At 40.9% G+C, this 20,982-nt stretch overlaps 1 protein-coding gene across 1 annotated transcript; it reads right to left on the bottom strand.

The window, feature by feature from the left end:
* Positions 1-697: 697 nt before the first annotated feature.
* SOST (sclerostin) lies at positions 698-6,800 on the bottom strand. Its single transcript, XM_034415424.3, has 2 exons — positions 6,294-6,800; positions 698-3,282 (listed from the first exon to the last, which is right to left on the bottom strand). Exons 1-2 carry the CDS (start codon positions 6,541-6,543, stop codon positions 2,861-2,863), a joined length of 672 nt encoding a protein of 223 aa, XP_034271315.2. The 5' UTR covers positions 6,544-6,800; the 3' UTR covers positions 698-2,860.
* Positions 6,801-20,982: the final 14,182 nt, after the last annotated feature.

Here is a 20,982-nt window from a genome sequence, read left to right as displayed (position 1 = left end):
AGACTGAAAAGTGCTTAGTTTGGGATGGATCATGCCACTGAGGAAAAGTTTTTTTTTTTCCTGATGGAAATATTCCCCCCTCCCCCACACACCCCTCCTCCCCCCCCCCTTTCCCCCCACCCACCCAGCCAGTTCTCACTCAGTATGATGACACAGAAAGGTTTCCCAAAAAGAAAAGTGGAGTTTAATAATGAGGTGGCCAACATCTGTCCTGTTTTTTCTTCGGAGCCTCTTCCATCTAGCTGTTGCATCCGCCCTGACTTCCCACACTTCTATTAAATATAAGGGAGCTTCTGCTCTTGAGAAATCAGTGGAGATTTTAATTTCTTTCCCTTAAAATAAAACCTGGAGAAATTACCCACCCCATTTTATTTATCCACAAATATATAATTTCAGGAGCTCATTAGTACCAACTGTGTTTATCTTTCTTATAGCTGTTAAGACAAGGGAGTTGTGTATTTTCCAGCAATTTCTGGTACTATAGTCAATGTGAAAGATGCTAGGAATGCAGCCATTGCTAAAGGGCCACAGGTTTCTCAGTAACATGACAGGATTAACCGAAGCTGTTTGGGAAGAACAGTAGAATTGGATTAGGCAGGCAGAGTCAAAGTGGGTGCCTCCTTGGAGTTCAGGGTTCGGATTGAGCAGGTGCTTCTGAGATGTCCATAGCCTCAAAACCAAACAAATACCAGACATCTTTTTTGATGAACGTAATTTTATTGATTATTTTTAGAAATATATCTGCATAACTCTGAAACCTCAGATTAAATATCAAGGAACAGGATTGCCCAGTTGGCTACAAGAGAGTCAAAGAACATAAATAGTTTTTTTACGAGGAAATAAATAAAGATGTTATTTAAATCTTAGGGAAGTCAACTTTTTCACTGCCACGTCTTCCACTGCAAACAACATCTATTCAGGTTGAAGAAAAGGCTGTGCATCTTATGAGTCTAGCAATTGGGAAGAGGTGGAGTCAGATCTGGAATGTTGTACTGTTATTATAATTTGCAGCTTGGCAATATTTAGCAACATCTGTGCCACCCAAAGACTGGTGGTGGTTTTCCCAATAGCATAAGCTCGAAAGCTTATAGGCTACACTAAGTAAAGGAATGGGAAGAGAAGGTTGTTTAAATCAGGCTTAAGTCACCTGTGGCTTCCAGATGTTGCTGAACTACAACTCCCAGCATCCAGAGAAGACATGACCTATGGTAAGAAATGTTTGAAGTTGTAATTCATAATATTTGAAATGCCAAAAATAGTATACACCTGTTCAAAGTTCATCTTTCCCCAATTTGGTGCATATTATATGTGTTGGACTACAGTTCTCGTCACCAGACGGAACATGGCTGATGAAATCATATTCCAACCTATATAGAATGAAAAGGAAGACATTTTGCTATATAATTTAACCCCAAAATAGTGCACTGAACCTGGTACACAAAGACAGTGTTTCTTAGGACACAATCCCAACAAGTAAATAATGATCACATCTCTGTCTGCAAGAGCTGTAGGGCATTTAGAAAAGGATGAATAATACAGTGACCATTACTGGAACTTAGTTATAAATTCATGGAATGTTTTGAGCAATTTACATTCCCCACAGTTGAATAGAGTCAAGGATTGGTATACAGAAAAAGAGATTTTTTAAATTTTAACAACATCAACTTAATTTTGGAGTTGCTTGTCTTCCCCACAACCATTTTGTGCATGCTTCAGGCCCACTTCTGAGGTCCACCATAGCTTAGCTTTGTCTCACATTAAAGCCTGAAATTGTATTAAAGCCTTTATGTCCCATCCTACCCACCCCACCCACCCATGTTGAAATTTGCACATATCCAGCTTTAGATTCAGGAATGATGTCTAGAATTACCTGGATGTCTCACAATACAGAGATGGTACTGAGCATAAATCTGTAGTATTTTTAGGAAGAATTCTCGTGGCTTCCTTCATCCTGCTCTGCTTTCATCAATGGTTGATGCTAATTTAAAGATGGTAATCTTTCCAGATATTTTTTCCATTTGAACTACTTTGAAAGTTCCCTCCCTTTAACTATGTCTGATATTATCATTCTCTCTCCCCTCCCCTTCTCTCTCTCTCTCTCACACACACCTTTATATGTAACTCAGCAAAGTTAGTTGTCTGTACAGATCAGCACAACAAGCACTATGTGTACATTGTGATGGGACTTCTCCATGTTTCATTTTTAAATAACAAATGTTATAGTTCAGGCAATGCTGCACCACAATAGGAAACCATCCATCATAAACAGCTGCAGAAAGAAGTAAAGGGCCAGAATGGCAAACTATTAAAACTCCCCATTTCACCCTGTAGATGGTAGATACCATGATACCAGCAACTTCAGAAAAGAAATTCTGGGAGATGTAGTCCCAACATGACTGGAAGACACCTCATTGGGTAAATCTGTTTTAAAGACAGTGATCTGGAAAGTTTGGATTATTCTGCACAAACACCTGGCCATTTTGCTAGAGAGATGCTAATTCTTTGTCCATTAAGGAAGGACGAAGAAGTCTTGAAAAAAAGTAGTAGTGCACAGAGCTTGCCTCCCCCTTCAATGTTAGAGACAATGCAACCCTCTCTAATCTCTGAGCCACTCCTCTCTCAGACTGAGAACTGCTACCACTTGCTCAATTTGAATTCTCCCCTCCCCCTTGGAGCTCTCATCCAAATCTGATAGCTTTCAGCCACACCAATTTTGAACCTCTGGTTGGGAGAGCAGCCATGATGGCCATGGCCCTCCCTTCGCTCAGTCCCATTTTGATCCCAGTGCCATCAAAAAGAGAGGGTGGGTGAGGCAAAAATCTCTACTCTTCTGGGCTGAGGTCTCACCAACAGCCTCCATCTAGAAGGAATTCTCCAGCTCCACCTGGTTGGTCTTGCTGCCCCTGGCCCTGGGGACCCGAGGTTTTTTGTTTCTCTGAGGACGGGTGGTCTCCTTGCTGAAGTCCTTGAGCTGAGAACGATTGTGGTAGCGAGTGTACCTCTTGCATTTGCAGGAGGTGATGATTCTGGCCTTGATAAACTGAATATCCTCACCAGGGCAGGTTAACTGGATACGTTGGAATTGACCTTGTGCCGGGATGCAGCGGTAATCCATGGCATGCTGCCTCCACCATTTCCCCTTACCAATTGAATTGGGGAGGAGATGAGTTGGCAAGCATTGGCCAGAACATACAAGTTCCTTAACTGGCTTGGTGCTGCGGCAAGGACCACTGGTAACATAGCGGGTGGAATAGACTTCACGGCAGCCAAACTGCAGGGGTTCTATGGAGGAAGGAAAATAAATTATTGCGTTGAAGGCTATTGGAGGCCTCTTACAACAAAGAAGGAGACAGTGCAACTCACCTGATTGTTTATTCAGCACAGTAAATAATTCTAGCACTTTAAAAAAATATGTAGATACTGGGAGGAAGTTTAGTGCTTCAGGTTGCTAGTGAATGGTTAGAATTTAGCTGCAATTTGATGTGGAGCACATTAGAAATTGATTTATGCTCTTGCAGTCTTGTGACTGAATCTTTACAGGACCTTGGAGAGCTCTTAAGGAATATAAACATTGCTCCAACAATATGCAAAATAGGAATCTAAAATTTTTGACAGATTGTTGAAGAAGATTTAGGGTCTGGACTCTAATATGGTGCCAGACTTGATAATGTGCCAACCCATGTGCCAACCAATATGTTCCTTAATACCTATTAGGCTCCTTATCTAATTAATTTTTTAAAAATGGGAAACACTGCAAAGCAAATCACTGATCTCAGGCATAAAGCTATATTATCAACCATGCTGCTAGCTGCACCTGTACTCTAAAGGCATTCTTAGAATGCAACTGGACTGGCAGGTTGGCTGCATCCCAATCTTTTGATTGTCTTCTGCTAAATGAGTGTTTTGTTGTTGTTTTTAGTTGGGCATATCAACTATGGCAACCCTATTCTGAAAGTGCCCATAATATGCTTTGATAGTTCCACAGCGCCATCTGGCCCCCAAATATTGGAGGAGAGTGAGCCTTTTTTCAGCAAAGGAAAGAAGTCAGCCAAGGCTAGAGTTGTCCTGCTATTTGTCTAAAAAAGTTCTACTAATCAGCAGACTGAAATTCAAAACAATCCAGCCCCATTTTGACTCAACACAACGTTAGTTTCTTGAAATTCAAGAGTTTTCAGGATGCACAAACACTTTGGTAACAGTGAAGTGATAGCGCAGATTCTAAGCATGCAAGTCATGTTTGAACATTGGCTTGCAAATCTATCTATGACAGGTCCTTAACATTTTAATACTATATGTCTCAGAAGTTTTACTGCAATATTAGAAAATCCTCTTCTGAGTTTTCTGATAACTCCATCTGGCAGTCTGAACTGAAGCCTCATATACCAGAACACTTTGTTTCCAGCCCCAGTTATTCACTGATAAAAGGAAACCCCTCAGATGGTGAAAAAGAGAGAGAGAGAAAGATTGCCTCCTGTAAAAGACTAATCAGAGGCAGATTAGAAAAGGAGAAGCAGAGATGCCAAATATCTCTGGCTGTTTAGATTAACTGGGCACACAAGTTGAAAGAAACCAACTTGCAATGCCTTTAAACAGCAGCCCAGTCTAAAATACATTCTAAAGCAGTGCTTCTCAAACTTGGCAACTTGAAGACGTGTGGACTTCAACTCCCAGAATTCCTTAGCTAGCTATTCTGGCTGGGGAATTGAGGGGGTTGAAGTCCACATGTCTTCAAGTTGCCGTGATTGAGAAGCACTCTTCTAGAGGCCTCTAGCCTAACTTGGGGCTCTGTACAAAGTCAAGAACTAAAAGTTTAAATTACCCAGGGGAGCAATGAGCAATTACCCATTTATAATTAAATCTAAGTACATATTCTGTATTTCACTGAATTATCCCTCTATTGTTTTTTCCCCCTGCCTTTATTGTTTCTGCAGATTTTATTTAGATGTAAATGCTTTAAGGCAGAGGGTTGACTCAGTCTGCTATATCAGTATTATGCAAGCCACAGGAGTAGAAATTTTCCTTAACGTATCTGTTTAAATTAACATTAGTATTTTTGTAAGATTTTTTAAAGAACTAAAATAGAAATGATGGTAATTGTTTGTTTTCTTTGTTTTGCTTGAGCAGATCTGGAAATGTGAGGAGCATTAGAAGATGCTTGGGTGTTTTTATTATTAATTCTTCCTTTTGATACATTTTCATTATAACTGCATCTTCAGAGTTGCAATTAGTTGCATTTAAGGAGAAAAAAATCTCTTGGGTTATTGAACATGATTTTAGATTGTTCACACTATATGTATTTTATTTCAACAATGCTTAGAGACTTTAATTACTTCTAGAAGAGAGAAAGTGACTAAAAGTGGCATGTGGTCAACCCAGGATATCTTTCTTTTTTATTTCCTTCTTTTTCCTCCTTTATGGTTTTCTCTTTCTGTAATCCATTTTCCTTTTTCACGATCTATATTACTATTTTCCATTATAATTAACATAGTTTGAACACAAGATTTTGCAAAACATTGATAAGACCCTATATAAAATAGCAATAGATTTTTATGGTATGAATGGCTGTAAATAATTCAAACAGATTTTTCTAATAACAGAATATTCTAAACCTACAGGGTTCCTTGAAATTGAGGACAAGTGTCCAAACATGTGTGACACATTGCAATATAATCACTGCTTCTTATATTTGCATGTAAGATCGGGATCCAAAATGAAAAACAGAATTTACATTAGGGTGCATGTTATTCATTATTTCATCATATTAATATAACCAGGGTTACAAATACCATCTATGGCCAATCTTAGCTTTAAATCCAGACACCTATGAAGAGAAGGAAAAAGAAAGGAAGGGAAAGGAAAGGAAAGGAAAGGAAAAAGAAAGGAGAAAGGAAAGGAAAAAGAAAGGAGAAAGGAAAGAAAAAAGAAAGGAGAAAGGAAAGGAAAGAAAAGGAGAAAAGAAAGGAAAGGAGAAAGGAAAAGGAAAAGGACAAGATAGGAAAGGAAAGGGGAAAGGAAAAGGGAAAGGGAAAGGGAAAGGAAAGGAAAGGAAAAAGGAAAGGAGAAAGGGCAAGGGCAAGGGCAAGGGCAAGGGCAAGGAAAGGAAAGGAAAGGAAAGGAAAGGAAAGGAAGAATTTGTTCGTTGATCAGTATTGGACTAGTTGGCCCATCCCGATCTGTTAGAAAGCAGCGTCCTGGGAGAGTGCAGTTCTCCCGAAAAAGAATGTATTACAATGCCAGACCAATCAGCTGAAAACACGGAAAGCAGGTTAGAGAGATTTCTTGAGCTGTCTTACCCATCCTTCCCGAAGAGACCTGGGAATTCCTCCGCCCTTGATTGGCTCGGTTGCTCGTGATTTCAGTCTCGTTGTAGGCAAACGCCGCTTGCACTGGCTGCTCCGCTGCCCCAAAGGTTTTGTCCAGAAAATCTGGGATGAACTCCGCCGCATCGTTTTTAAGCACTTGCCAGCTTCGCCCGAAGGGAAGGTTGATTTGGAGAAAGAAGAGCAGGAGGACGAAAGAAGCCATAGCTCGGAAGATCGGCATGACAGCGGGAGAGCAGGTGCGTCCGGCAGTCTTCTGGCTTCCTGAGCCTACGAACCTTATTTCTCCTTTTTAAATTCCTCCGAAGAAAGCGGCTAGCCAATGATAGGGAGAGGGAGGGTCCAGGAGAAATGGGTGGGATCATTTGGGCCAATGCGTTTGCAGAGACCCAGGAATTCGGGTGACAGCAGTGAGGCGGAAGGGGGCGCTCAGTGTCTACAATTTTGCTGATCTTTTCTGCTCAGCGGTTTTATTTGCACCTTTTATAATAGAAAAAGAAGAAAAGTTGGATGGGGTGGGGGAAGTATAAGTCTTTGGCCAGTTCCTAGGGGTCTTTTCCCACAAAGACATGTTTTGAAAAATCATTTCACTCTTTCCCCCTTTTCAAACACATTTCTGACTGACTTGGGGCCTCATCTTTGGCCAAAATGTCAGTTACAAAATTTCCTTCCTTCTCATTTAAAAAACCCTATTTCTATGATTATGCCCTATAGAAATTGCATTTGGGTGGAAAGGAGAGGGGAGAAACTAGGTAATTAAAAACATTGATTGATTGATTGATTGAGTGAGTGTTGATTTGATTGTGTTCAACTCAAGGGAACATACATAAGATGCCCTCCTGTTTTTCCTACAACATCCATCTGAGGTGAGGTGGTTAGGCTGAGAGAGAGTGACTGGTCCAAAGGGAGCCAGCCAGCTTCCATACCTGAGGGGGAATTGAAACTCAGGGTCTCTGGTCCTGCACCTTAACCACTATACTAAATGGCTCTTAATGTAAGAGTCCAGTCTACCTTGTACAGCTTCCTTCTGTTCCCCATAGTGAGTAAACTAAATATTTTCAGAAGCTTCACCATTAAGAAGGCAACAGTCTTCTTAATGCAGGTTCTTCTTCCCCCTACCTACATCATGGCTCTGACCTTCCAATTCTGAACCCCCTTCTCAAGCTTGTAGCAATCAGCACATCTTAGAGGAAGAGGTTCCATGGGGTAATTAGGGACTCTGAGGGACACATTGGTTCAGTGGTGAAATCCAATTTTTTTTTACTACTGGTTCTGTGAACATGGCTTGGTGGGTGTAGTGTGGCTTGGTGGGCGTGGCAGGGGAAGGATACTGCAAAATCTCCATTCCCACCCCACTCCAGGGGAAGGATACTGCAAAATCTCCATTCCCTCCCTAATCTTGGGGGAAAGGATATTGCAAAATTTCCATTCCCACCCCACTCTGGGACCAGCCAGAGGTGGTATTTGCTGGTTCTCCGAACTACTCAAAATTTCCGCTACCAATTCCCCAGAACCTGTCAGAACCTGCTGGATTTCACCCCTGCATTGATTGTGTCATGAGAACAACACTGCATTCTCTCCAGTGGTGGGTTGCTCCTGGTTCAGCCCGGTTCGGCCGAGCCGGTAGTGGTGATGATGTGATGTCACCGAACCAGTTCTCTTTGACTGGGAGCTGGGCCTCCCGCCCACCCCCACTTTATTCCTACCTTTATTTCTTTTTTTTTAGCCCAGCTGATAGGCACGGCAGAATGGATTGCCGCGCCTCAGCTCAGCAGAAACCTAACACACTTCCGCAGAGCGCAAGTTTGGCATGCGTGTGAGCGAAGCAAGCCTGTGCATGGTGATCGTGCGCAAAACACATGCGCGAGGAGAACCACTGGTAACACGGGTTGGAACCCACCACTTACCCTGTCTATCTAAGCATATTTTTTTTCTATACCAGTCTTCCATCCCTAACACTATCATGGTGGGTTGGATTTTAAAATCTAACTGACCACGATGGCTGTGGGTGATAACTCATATATCAAACACATCTGAAAGACTTCAGGGGCAGATACACTGTTTTAAGGCAATATTCTAGTATAGGTAAAAATGAACCCAGGCATTTTCTGGAATATTTTCTATTATTTCATTTGTTCTACATGTGCCCCTTTCTACATTGCTTGCATGTACCCATACTTTTTACTTGTAATGTTTAGAGCTTGGCCTTTTTTTTTATTTTTTTATTTATTGTTCTGAATATAGGAAGTATCTATCAAATTATACCTACACTCAACCCAATTTCTGTACTTACCAAAATAAATAGATGATACATATGCTATTTTTTTAAAAAAATTGAACACATTCATATCCTAACATACTGAAGGACTGTTGTTGCTGGGATAATGAAAAGAAGTTATAAAATCAATTTTCTTGCCTTGGAGTAATCTATGGATGCCACACAAAAAATGGACTTGCCTGGTTAATTGCTTATCTTGTTTAACCAAAGAGATGTTTAACTAAAACTAACTAAGGAGATGTTTAACTCTTGTTTAACTAAAGACAACACTCTATCAAATTCAAACCTAAAACTCACAGCTTTCCTGAGGAAAAGAAACCACGTGTTTTGCACAGTTATTCTCCAAGTCAGATCATATAAACGAAAGAAAAATTGTGAAGTAAACACAGTTTGCATCTTTTGAGATAAATGCCTCTTTTGATTGCCACAGCATTGACTTTCTTCTACATTTTACTGTTGTTTGAGATGTTATGAAATATTCCATATTTTGGGAAATTATCCATGGCTCAAAATTTAAATAGCAATGCACAAGGTTAGCTGACCATCAGTAGGGTTTGCAGAAGAGCTTCTGCAGAGAACGGAATGAAAAGAGCTATCACCATCTCGATCAAGATTTGCTTTGAACTGTCAGGCTTATGTTGGCATGTCCTTGAATCAGCTACGTAAGCAGATATGGTCTTTTAGGGATGCAGTATGGGGCACCCAGATGAAGTCTATCAGCATCCATTTAACCTGTGACATCAATCTCAACTCTCTCATGGATCATATAAAATAGCCTTTTTAGAATTATGGATATATTTTGACTGTACTAATGAAAACTAAATATGCATTCTTTAAAAAAGAAGATGAGGTATGCACATTGGTTAGGAGGGATAAGAATGGTAAGTTACAGCAGGAAATACACCTTCTGTTTTTCTCATAACATTTTTTTCCCTCTAGAACTAAGCACTATAACATTTTTCTCTAGAAACAACCATAGCTGTGGTTTTAGAGCAGTGCTGGCAGGGGAATTCTGGAAATTGAAGCTCACACATCTTAAAGTTGCCAACTTTGAAAATCACTGCTTTCGAAATGTGAATATATCTTCTCCCTTCCTTCAGAAACAAAATATGTCTTTTCCCTCCGTTGTTTGCAGTTTTTATTCTTGGGTCTCTATCATTTAATTTCAAATTATAAAGTCATTTTATTCCCAGATGAGGTTCTAAAATCTCATTTTATTCAATTTTTCACTTTTGTGTTCTCAGGCTAATATGAATTCTAGTTCCCCCCGCCTTTTGTTTATTTATGTGAGCTTGTGCTCACCCGCCACCCACCCCTCATTTTTCTGTTTTCTCTGGGGAATGGGAAGGAATTTGTTCAATTCTAAGCAGGAAATCATCCACTGATACAAAGTCACCAGCCAGCTTAAACAAACATGTCCTCACCACAGTTTCCGCTCCCTTTTCTCAGTAAAAATTGCAGATTTACAGACGAATTAGGAAGTCTGAACAAGGAAGAAGTGCTTTATGTCTCTCCTTCTCTCTTTTTTTGCCATCCTCCTCTGATGTACATATATGTATTTAGAACACACAAACCAAAAATTGATTTGCTTGGTTATGTATTATTACGTATGAAGTATTATGTATGAAGTTAGCCATTATGAGTTACGATGCATGATTTATGACTTGGCTCATGTACATTTTGTTGTTAGTTATGAAGTCATGTCCGACCCATCGCGACCCCATGGACAACGTTCCTCCAGGCCTTCCTGTCCTCTACCATCCTCTGGAGTCCATTTAAGCTCACAGCTACTGCTTCAGTGACTCCATCCAGCCACTTCATTCTCTGTTGTCCCCTTCTTCTTTTGCCCTCAATTTTTCCCAGCATTAGGCTCTTCTCCAGTGAGTCCTTCCTTCTCATTAGGTGGCCAAAGTATTTGAGTTTCATCTTTAGGATCTGGCCTTCTAAAGAGCAGTCAGGGTTGATCTCCTCTAGGACTGACCAGTTTGATCGCATTGCAGTCCAAGGGACTTGCAGGAGTCTTCTCTAGCACCATAGTTCAAAGGCCTCAATTCTTTGGTGCTCAACCTTTCTTATGGTCCAACTTTCACAGCCATACATTGCAACTGGGAAAACCAGAGCCTTAACCAGAGCACTTTTGTTGGCAGGGTGATGTCTCTGCTTTTTAGTAGATTTGCTGTCTAGATTTGCCATAGCTTTCCTCCCCAGGAGCAAGTGTCCTTTATTTTCTTGGCTGCAGTCCCCATCTGTGGTGATCTTGGAGCCCAGGAAAATAAAATCTGTCACTATCTACATTTCTTCCCCATTTATTTGCCAGGAATTGAGAGGGCCGGATGCCATGGTCTTAGTTTTCTTAATGTTGAGTTTCAAGCCAACTTTTGCACTCTCCTTCTTCACCCGCATCAAGACTCTTTAGTTCCTGTTCACTTTCTGCCATTAGAGTGGTATCATCTGCATATCTGAGGTTGTTGATATTTCTCCCGGCAATCTTAATTCCAACTTTTGATTCATCCAGCCCCGCCTTTTTCATGATGTGCTCTGCATATAAGTTAAATAGGCAGGGTGACAGTATACAGCCTTGCCGGACTCCTTTCCCAATTTTCAACCGATCAGTGGTTCCGTGTCCAGTTCTCACTGTTGCTTCTTGACCCGCATATAGGTTTCTCAAGAGACAAATAAGATGGTCTGGTACTTCCATCTCTTTAAGAACATGCCACAATTTGTTGTGATCCACACAATCAAAGGCTTTAGCTTAGTCAATGAAGCAGATGTTTTTCTGGAACTCCCTAGCTTTCTCCATGATCCAGCGTATATTGGCAATTTGATCTCTAGTTCCTCTGCCTCTTCAAAATCCTGCCTGTACTTCTGGTAGTTCTTGATCCACATACTGCTGGAGCCTAGCTTGTAGGATTTTAAGCATAACCTTACTAGCATGTGAAATGAGTGCAATGGTGCGATAGTTTGAACATTCTTTGGCATTGCCTTTCTTTGGAATTGGAATATGAACTGACCTTTTCCAATCCTGTGGCCACTGTTGAGTTTTCCAAATTTGCTGGCAAATTGAGTGTAGCACTTTTACTGCATCGTCTTTTAAGATTTTGAATAGCTCAGCTGGAATACTGTCTCCTCCACTAGCTTTGTTGTTGCTCAGATTTCCTAAGGCCCATTTGACTTCACATTCTAGGATGTCTGGTTCAAGGTCAGTGACCACCCCATTGTGGTTATCAGGGATGTTAAGCTCGTTCTTGTAGTTCTTCTATGTAATTTTGCCACCTCTTCTTAATCTCTAGCTATTCTCTGGAATTCTGCATTCAACTGGGTGTATCTTTCTCTTTCTCCCTTGCCTTTCACTTCCTTTCTTTCCTCAGCTATTTGCAAAGCTTCCTCAGTCAACCATTTTGCTTTCTTACATTTCTTTTTTTTGGGGGGGGATGGCTTTAGTTGCTACTTCTTGTACAATGTTGAGAACCTCCATCCATAGTTCTTCAGGCACTCTGTCTATCAAATCTAATTCCTTAAATCTATTTGTCACCTCTACTGTATATTCATCAGGGATATGATTTAGTTCATACCTGAGTGGCCTAGTGCTTTTCCCTACTTTCTTCAATTTAAGCCTACATTTTGCAATGAGAAGTTCATGATCTGAGCCACAGTTAGCTCCCAGTCTTGTTTTTACTGACTGTATAGAGCTTCTCCATCTTTGGCTGCAGAGCACATAGTCAATCTGATTTCTGTGTTGACTGTCTGGTGATGTTCATGTGTAAAGTCATCTCTTGGGTTGTTGGAAAAGCGTGTTTGCTATGACCATCGTATTATCTTAACAGAATTCTATCAGCCTGTGCCCTGCTTCATTTTGGGCTCCAAGGCCAAACTTGCCTGTTATTCCAGTTATCTTTTGACTTCCTACTTTAATATTTCAATCCCCCATTATGATGAGGACATCATTTTTTGGTGTTAATTCTATAAGGTGCTGTAGGGCTTCATAGAACTGGTCAGTTTCATCCTCTTCAGCACCAGTGGTTTGGGCATACACTTGGATTACTGTGATATTGAATGGTTTGCCTTGGATTCGAACTGAGATCATTCTGTCATTTTGGGGATTGTATTCCAGTATTGCTTTTCCTATTCTTTTATTGATTATAAAGGCTACTCCATTTCTTCTGAGGGATTCTTGCCCACAGTAGTATACCTGATGGTCATCTGAATTAAATTCACCCATTCGTGTCCATTTTAGTTTGCTGATTCCTAAGATGTTGATGTTCAGTCGTGTCATCTCTTGTTTGACCATGCCCAGCTTGCCTTGATTCATAGATCTTACATTCCAGGTTCCTATGGAGAAGATGAAAACAGTTCCAAAGCAAGCCAAGTAATACCAGGTGGCATTAACAAAAGTGTAGTATCAAATCAAGAGAAATCATTATTCCTCTCAGTTGCATTGAACAGACCACATCGGTTATATTGCATCCATATTTTTGGAAAGCCATTGAAAAACTGGAGTGTATCAAACAAGAACTAGGATGAGAAAGGGCCTAGAAGGAAGAAATTATGAAGGGAAGTTGGAAACACTGGGATATTTAGCATGGAGAAGACTATGAGGAGACATGATGGCTTTCTTCAAGTATTTGAAGGGTTACCCTGTAGAAAAATAGACTTGCTTGGAATTGTTCCAAAAGACAGGACAAGAAACAATGGGATTGAATTACAATAAAGGAGATTTTGGTGGCCATCTGGAAAAACATCCTAGTGGTAAGATAGCAATGGAACAGAATACATCTAGGAATGGTAAACTCTCTGTCATGGGAAGTATATAATGGAATGGGCAGGAACTAGATCAATACTTCCCAAACATTTTCCTTTGTTAACCAAAAGTACTTGTCAGAAAGTCTTTTTCACCCATTGTAGGTAAAACCCTTTAATGTCCCTGTCATGAATGGGTAATGGGTTTGTATATGGTTACCCAAAGAAAAGTCTTTTACTGAATTTTGAGTAATTAACCCAGGTTTTGAAGCATTGGGCCAGGATTCTTTATATGTATATGTATATATTGTCTGATCCCATGAAATTGTTGATTAACAGAAAGAGAATTCACCTTCCTGTGCACAGTAAAAATGACCCATAGCCCCCGCTAGCAGTCATTAGAAAAAACTAAAAGATGGCTGAAAAACTGGTGATACCAAAATGCAAGTCACAGGTGTTGTTTGTCAGTGATAAAAGACACTGGGAAATGTAGCATAAGCAATACTTTCAGATCCTCCATCTGAAAAGGGCACAGTGCCCCCATATCTACATTTGATAGAAAACGGTTGATATTGAAGCGAGGAAAATATAGTTTAGTCTATGTAGAAGCGCCTGGAGCTTCTGAAGGAGTCAAAACATGCCCCAACACTAGTTGTGCAAGTCATAGTCAAGGTTGTATATAATCATGATTCTCTGAGTGACAGCTGGGCAAGCACAGGATTTTAACCACTAGATAAACATACCCAGGCTTGGTTTTACTAGCCTATGAATCAGGGGAAAGGAAAGGGAAAAGGGAAAAGGGAAAAGAGAAGGGAAGAGAAGGGAAGGAACAATTTCTAAAACATAGGTACCAAAGTGGTTTGACAATCAGTGCCTGTTAAGATCTGATAAGCCACAACACCTCAGGCAAAGCTGTTCTTTTTAAAATGAATTAATGTTGAATTCTATAACATAATTCTCAAATCTATTTGGAGGAGCACTATCTGCCCCAGTATTAAATTCTCTCTTGAGATCTCCTCTGTATTGTGCTATTGGAAGAGATACATTATGTGGAACTTGAGAGGGGGCTTCCTTGGCTTTGGTACACAAGTAAAAATCACCCCTTGCCACGAAGGCCATAATTTGGGATATCAGTGATAGAACTCCAACTTTTTTTTTTTTTTTTTTTTGTAGATTATTTTCCTTGTTTTCTTCTTTGGGTGATTTGATCTACCCCTCCATAGTGTAGGAATAAAGGTGGGTTTCTTTGCAAAAAGAGAAAGCCCATCTAAAAAGGTCAGGAGTACATTTTAGTTGCTTCCATTTCTGTTCTATTTGTGAACTCAGAGCAAAAGCACACAAAGGCCTCCTTTGGATGCAATCACAGAATCTTAAGTTGAAAAGACTTAAAAAGTCATTAAACTCACTGCCTTGCCCACTGCAGGATTCACCACACCGTGTTTAATAGATGACTATCCAGCCAAGCTACGCTACTGAGGTCTCCAAATACTGCTAGACGTTCATATCTCCTAGTACTATAGATGGGGATTTTTGTCTACATATCCACCTTCCCCCCCCCCCTTCTATGGCATATGGTGCCCAACTTATCCACACAACCTTCAGTTTTGGAAAACTGACCACCCGATTTAAATAAACTGCCAGTCTTCAGAGCACACACTCAAATCATCTACTGCACTTGCCTGATAGAAAGATGCCATTGAATATAAGACAATGCCCCCATTGTCATTACATTCAGTAATCTCACACAATGCTTATGTCAACTCTCAAAATGAAGCCTGCTGAAGCCATATTCCTTTTTTTTTCAGTTCTTAGTTGCCATACATATGGGGGGGGGGAAGGGGGGACCAATGGAATGTGAAATGTTTTCTTCTAATATGCCAGACATAACAACGATAGGGCTCGTGGGAACCAAGGTCATCTCAATGAGCGCTCGTAACAGAAGCCTGCCATTTACATGGCTGGTCAACATGATCTGTACTACTGTGGGGTGGGGAATATCTTTTTTTTAATTATACTAAACCGCAGGAAATATTTAGAGTTGGATTCACACTTGAACGTACCAATATGATGTACCCACTAAAGGAAATCTTTGAGAAAAGCCTCAGAATTAGGATCATTACTCAGAACCATGACAGTTTAGCTTGCTTAGTTAACCAATTTAAAAGCAATCCTACAGAATTCATATATACCCCTAACATAGGTGTGTGTGTGTGTGTGTGTGTGTGTGTGTGTGTGTGTGTTGCATATATAAGGACATTTCCTAAGATTTTATTTTGATGAAAGTGGACTCTATTATTTCATGGGCTCTATCGTAGCCATCTTGATCTCAGCCAAAGTGCTGAAATACAATCTTATCTTTTGTCAATATTACAATTTTATTTATTTATTCATTTAAATACTTAAATCTCATTAACTTTATAAGAATATCAATGGATTTCTTTGCAAATATGAATAAAATCCATAAAAATAATTCAAAAAGCAAAAAAAACCCAATATATTAACAATTTAATCTTGCCATGCAAATTGCAACAAATGCTTATAAGATTCAATAAGAATGCTTGATATTAATTAACAAACAGTGCAGAAAAGCTCCATCTTTTTATTTAATACATCAATCATCCCTCCCCTGTGACATGATTAGTTTTATAACTATGTGTAAAAATTTGATGGTAAGAATATGGTTATAGGAATGAACTTTTATAGTGGTTTGGATGATGATTAAGATAGAAGAAACTGTTGGAACAAGAAAAATAAAAAGAACTGAAGAAGTCAGAAAAGCTCCATTTGACTGCCTTTCTAAATGCCACCAGGAAGGCACCATCCAGATCTCCATGGTGTAGCTGTTCCAAAAGACTCAGCATATACTGAGAACCATCATGTTCTTTGTTCTCCCCACCCAAATCTCACCTGGAGGTGGGAAGCTCAACATGCCAATTAGAACAATTGTCTTGGGCGGGTCAGATATTCAGGTCCCAATTAGGGGTGGGTTCTACTTTCCTTTACTACCGGTTCACAACAGGATCACGTGTGTGTGTGCTCGCTTCACTCACGCACACGCCAAGCTTCTGCGCATGCGCAGGTCGCCTATGACAACATCCAGGGTGGTGGGCAGAGCCTCCCGCCAGTTTTACTACCGGTTCTTGCGAACCGGTCCGAACCAGGGGCAACCCACTACTGGTCCCAATTCACAATAAAGGATTTTATAAGTTAAAACTAGTACTTTGAATTGTACTTGGAAGGTTTTGGAAGATGATGATGATGATGATGATGATGATGATGATGATGATGATGATTAGTTCAATTTATATGCCGCCTTTCTCCAGAGACTCAGGGCGGCTTACAATGCATTTTTAAAAACCATTATAAAAACATTTAAACATTAAAACATTAAAACTCATTCACACCATTCATGGCCGGATCTCACAAGATTGCAACAGCGATATCAATGGCCCCAGGCCTGCCGGAAAAGCCAGGTCTTCACCGCTTTTTGGAAGGCCAATAGGGTGGGGGTGGTCCGGACCTCAGGAGGTAACTGGTTCCAGAGAGCTAAGGCAGCCACAGAGAAGGCCCTCCCCCACGGACCCGCCAGCCATCATTGTTTAGCTGACGGGACCCAGAGGAGACCAACTCTGTGGGATCTTACCAGTCGCTGGGAGCTATGTGGTAGAAGATAATTCATGTGACATTCAAAACATTGATGCTATATAGGTCATATATATGAGGGTCTCATTCCTCAGAAGGTGGGACCCAGCTAACAGAGGACTGATGGGCGAAGATGACAGAATTTGTCAAGGGCCAAACTGATGTATTTGATTAGAGAAAAGACAATATCAATATTTATTGATGACTGGAAACCTTTATGAACTTTTTGCATAAACAAAACAGAAAAACATAAATTTATGGTTTTGGTGATTAGACAAATAATCATCAGATAGATAGGATAGATTATAGAAAGAAGACAGTCATGATGTAATTTCAGAAAAAGAGGTAAATTTATAATTATACTTATATCTCAGTGGTGGGTTCCAACCGGTGTTACCACTGGTTCTTTTCGCGCATGCGCCTCACGCAAGTGCATTAGGTTTCTGGCCAGCTGAGGTGCGGCAATCCACTCTGCTGCACCTATCAGCTGGGCTAAAAAACAAGAAATAAAGGTAGGAATAAAGCGGGGGCAGATGGGAGGGCCCAGCTCCCAGTCTAAGAGAACTGGTTTGGTGATGTCACATCATCACCACTTCTGGCTCGGCCGAACTGGGCCAAACCAGGAGCAACTCACCACTGTTATATCTGCTATAAATAATATCGGAAGCCACTTTTTTATTTCTTTTCTATTTTTCTTTTACTTCTTTTCTTGCATGTTTAGCTCTCTCTTTGATTTATTTTTATTTATTTTTTCTTCCTTACTTTATATTAGTTTATATTGTAACTTTGGTTTTTAAAACTTGTGTGGTGTGTGTGTGTGAGTGTGAGAGAGAGAGAGAGAATTAAAAAGTTGTGGCCTGTTTTATGCATCAATTGCAGCTTCCATGCAGTCTTCAAAGGCAGCCTCATATAGCCTACATGTTAGTGGCCTATTCCTTTTTATGTCAAGTTTGTCTCCATTCAGTCCATTATATAGCAACTGGATAGTTTGTCAGGCATATAACAGGCTAACAGGCTCTTGTCTACTTTGAAACCAAATCTGGCCAGGTGTCTCTCTCTCCTGTTATCACTGGATGACTACAAGTCCCAGGATTTCCTATCAGTATGGTCAACACATATGTCTGGAGATTTTTGAGAAAGAAGGGCTTCAAAGTGGAGAAGGGTAGTGTCAGAAGACTCAGCTATCCAAATGATCGTTTGTATCTAAATGAATTTACCTTTATCTTTAGTACACAGGTGTCAAACTCGCAGACTCACATTGCCATCACATGACGTTTTGTGATGTTTTTCCCCTTCGCAGAGCTGGGGTGGGAATAGCCTGCGTGTGACATATCTGGCCCACAGGCCATCAGTGTGACACCCCTCCTTTAATATCAATCCTAAGAACTTTGCTCCCATCTTCTGCTGACAAAAAATAAACTATAGATTAGTGGTCACCAATTGGTGGTCCGTGGACCACTGGTAGTCCGCAAGAAAATTTTGGTGGTCTGCAGAAAAATTATTTGCATTTTTTATATTGCACTAAATTAGGGGTCCTCAAACTACAGCCCCTGGGCCAGATACGTGCAATGAATGTTTGTGTTGCTGCAGAGAGTCTCCCCCTTCAGGGTCTTTTTGTGCTAGTTGGAGGAGGCCAGAAATTCCAACTTGTGGTCTGCTTCAGCCTCTTGGTGCGGGGCTTTCGGCGAAGGCTGGAGGGAAGTGTCGCTGGTGGCAAAGAGCTGGAGGCCCTTGTTCCAGTAGGACTGCACCATGGCCTGGAACTGGCTGACCATCTCAGCGTTCTGAGCCTCCAGATCCCAGTACCTCGCCTTGCACTCCTGCAGGTATTCCCTCTGCTTAGAAAGCCTATGCTCATAGTCCTGAGTGAGATGCTTCTGCTAGACTCCTTCTTGGTCAGATCCAATTTGAACTGAACCAGCTGCTTTGCCAACTCTTTTTCATGGTGGCTGCTTAGCTCCAACAACTGCTTTCTGTTCGGGCCCTAAGGAGCCCGGGCGGGCAGGTGAGGAGTGGCTGGCAGGAGAGGGGTGAGTAGAGGCCAGTGAGGTGCCCCTTGATGTGAGTGACATCAAGTTGGCCATCGAGTTGGCCATGCTCATCCAGTCACATGACTATGAAGTTTCCAAAAGATGCCCTAATTAATGACCACCTAATGACCCAGCCGGTCATTAGGCAGATCATATTAGTGGTCCGTGGGATTTAAGATTATGAATGTAGTGGTCCCTGAGGCCTGAAAGGTTGGGGAGCCCTGCTATAGATAGTCCTCGATTTGCAACTTTGACTAGGCAAAGTTACAGCACTGAGAAAAGTAATTTTCACAGAGCCTGGTGGCGCAGCAGACTAATAGCCTGTTATTAACATACAGCTGCCTGCAATTACTGCAAGTTTGAATCTCCCCAGGCTCAAGGTTGACTCAGCCTTCCATCCTTTCTAAGGTAGGTTAAATGAGGACCCAAGTTTGTGGGGGCAATAAGCTGACTTTGTATAAATATACAAAAGGATGAAGGCTATTGCTTAACGCATTGTAAGCCGCCCTGAGTCTCCGGAGAAGGGCGGCATATAAATCAAATTAAAAAAAAAAAATTTATGACTATTTTTCACACTTACTGCCGTTGCAGCATCCCAATGATCACATGATTAAAATTCGAACACCTGGCAATTAGTTCTTATTTATGACGGTTGCACTGTCCTGGGATCAATGTGAGCACCTTTTTGTGATTTTCTGATAAGCAAAGTCAATAGGGAAGCCTGATTCCTTTAACGACGATATTACTAACTTAGCAACTGTAGCGATTAACTTAACAACTGTGGCAAGAAAGGTCGTAGAATGGAGCAAATGTTTCATTTAGCAATATAAATTTTGGGCTCAGTTGTGGTCATAAGTCAAGAACAACCCTTATATTGTTTTAAGAGTAGAATTCTGCCATTTTTCTTTAGTTCTGTGAGACTTCATTGCAAGAAAATTTATTTAAGCTGATGTGCAATACTGTTTGATTCTTTAGTTATTGTGATTGTTGCTATATCTGCCTTTTAACCAGTGGTGAAATCTAAAATTTGTTACTACCAGTTCTGTGGGCGTGTCTTGGTGGTGGGGTAATGTGACTGGGTGGGTGTGGCCATTTTTTTTTTTTTTTTACTTTTAAAACCATTTTTTCTTTTCGGCGAAGAGGTTGTAAAAAAATGCTTTCAAAAGGCTCTGACAATCCCAGCTGAGTTGCCTGATCGGCAGAGGCTTTTTTTCTTTTAAATGCTTCTGATATTCTAAAAAGCCTCTGTCAATCAGACAACTCAGCTTGGATCGTCACAGGCATTTAACAGAAAAAAAGCCTCCAATGATCGCACGGCTCAGCTGGGCATGGGGGGGGGCAGGGATTTTTGCTACCGGTTCTCCGAACCACCCGCCTCCATCGCTATCGGATCGGGCGATCCGGTCTGAACCGGGAGCATTTCACCCCTGCTTTTAACTGTGTAAAGTTCTGGCAGGAAGACAAAAGGAAAATGAATTGATGTGGTGGTGGAATTCTAGTTGGAAAGCAAGATATCAGGAGAGAGGAACATAGACAGGCCCATGTGCTTTCTGGTTTGCTGTGTAATCAAGACAAATGGCAAAGCAAAAAGTTGAAAAGAGAAAAGGCCAAGAACAGCATTTATTTGCAGTAGCGAAATGGACTGCAGTGAAAGGAAAAAACTGCCAAGTGGAGGAAATAAATCCCGGGTTCTTCTTTTAGGCCAAGGAAAGGCCTATGGCACCACCTGGTGTCAAAAATCCAGTAACTGCAAAAGACAGTGGCTTAATACAGGAAAGGAGTGGTGGGGCAGCAGCAACCTGGATTTCTTTTTTCAAAGCTGTTTAATTTATTTCAATGGTTTTCCTTTCCTCAAAGGCATTGGAAAATATCTTCATCGACACTGTATTTTGGCCTGCAGTTCCCATATTTTCTGATCGTTAATGTACTACACAAAGGCCTTGCTTGTGCTTTGCGTGGCTTGATCTAAATCAGG

Source organism: Pantherophis guttatus, chromosome 4 (assembly GCF_059756535.1).
Source record: "Pantherophis guttatus breed Tessera chromosome 4, ASM5975653v1, whole genome shotgun sequence".
Classification (NCBI taxonomy): Eukaryota; Metazoa; Chordata; class Lepidosauria; order Squamata; family Colubridae; genus Pantherophis; species Pantherophis guttatus.
The sequence above is the reverse complement of the archived record's forward strand: the minus strand, read 5'-3'. Positions and strand labels throughout refer to the sequence as shown.

Excerpts from the sequence above, each read along its gene's own strand:
- SOST (XM_034415424.3), bottom strand. The coding sequence starts at position 6,543 with ATGCCGATCTTCCGAGCTATGGCTTCTTTCGTCCTCCTGCTCTTCTTT. Across the intron at positions 3,283-6,293 it reads GGTCTCTTCGGGAAGGATGG|AACCCCTGCAGTTTGGCTGC; the intron begins GTAAGACAGCTC and ends CTTCCTCCATAG.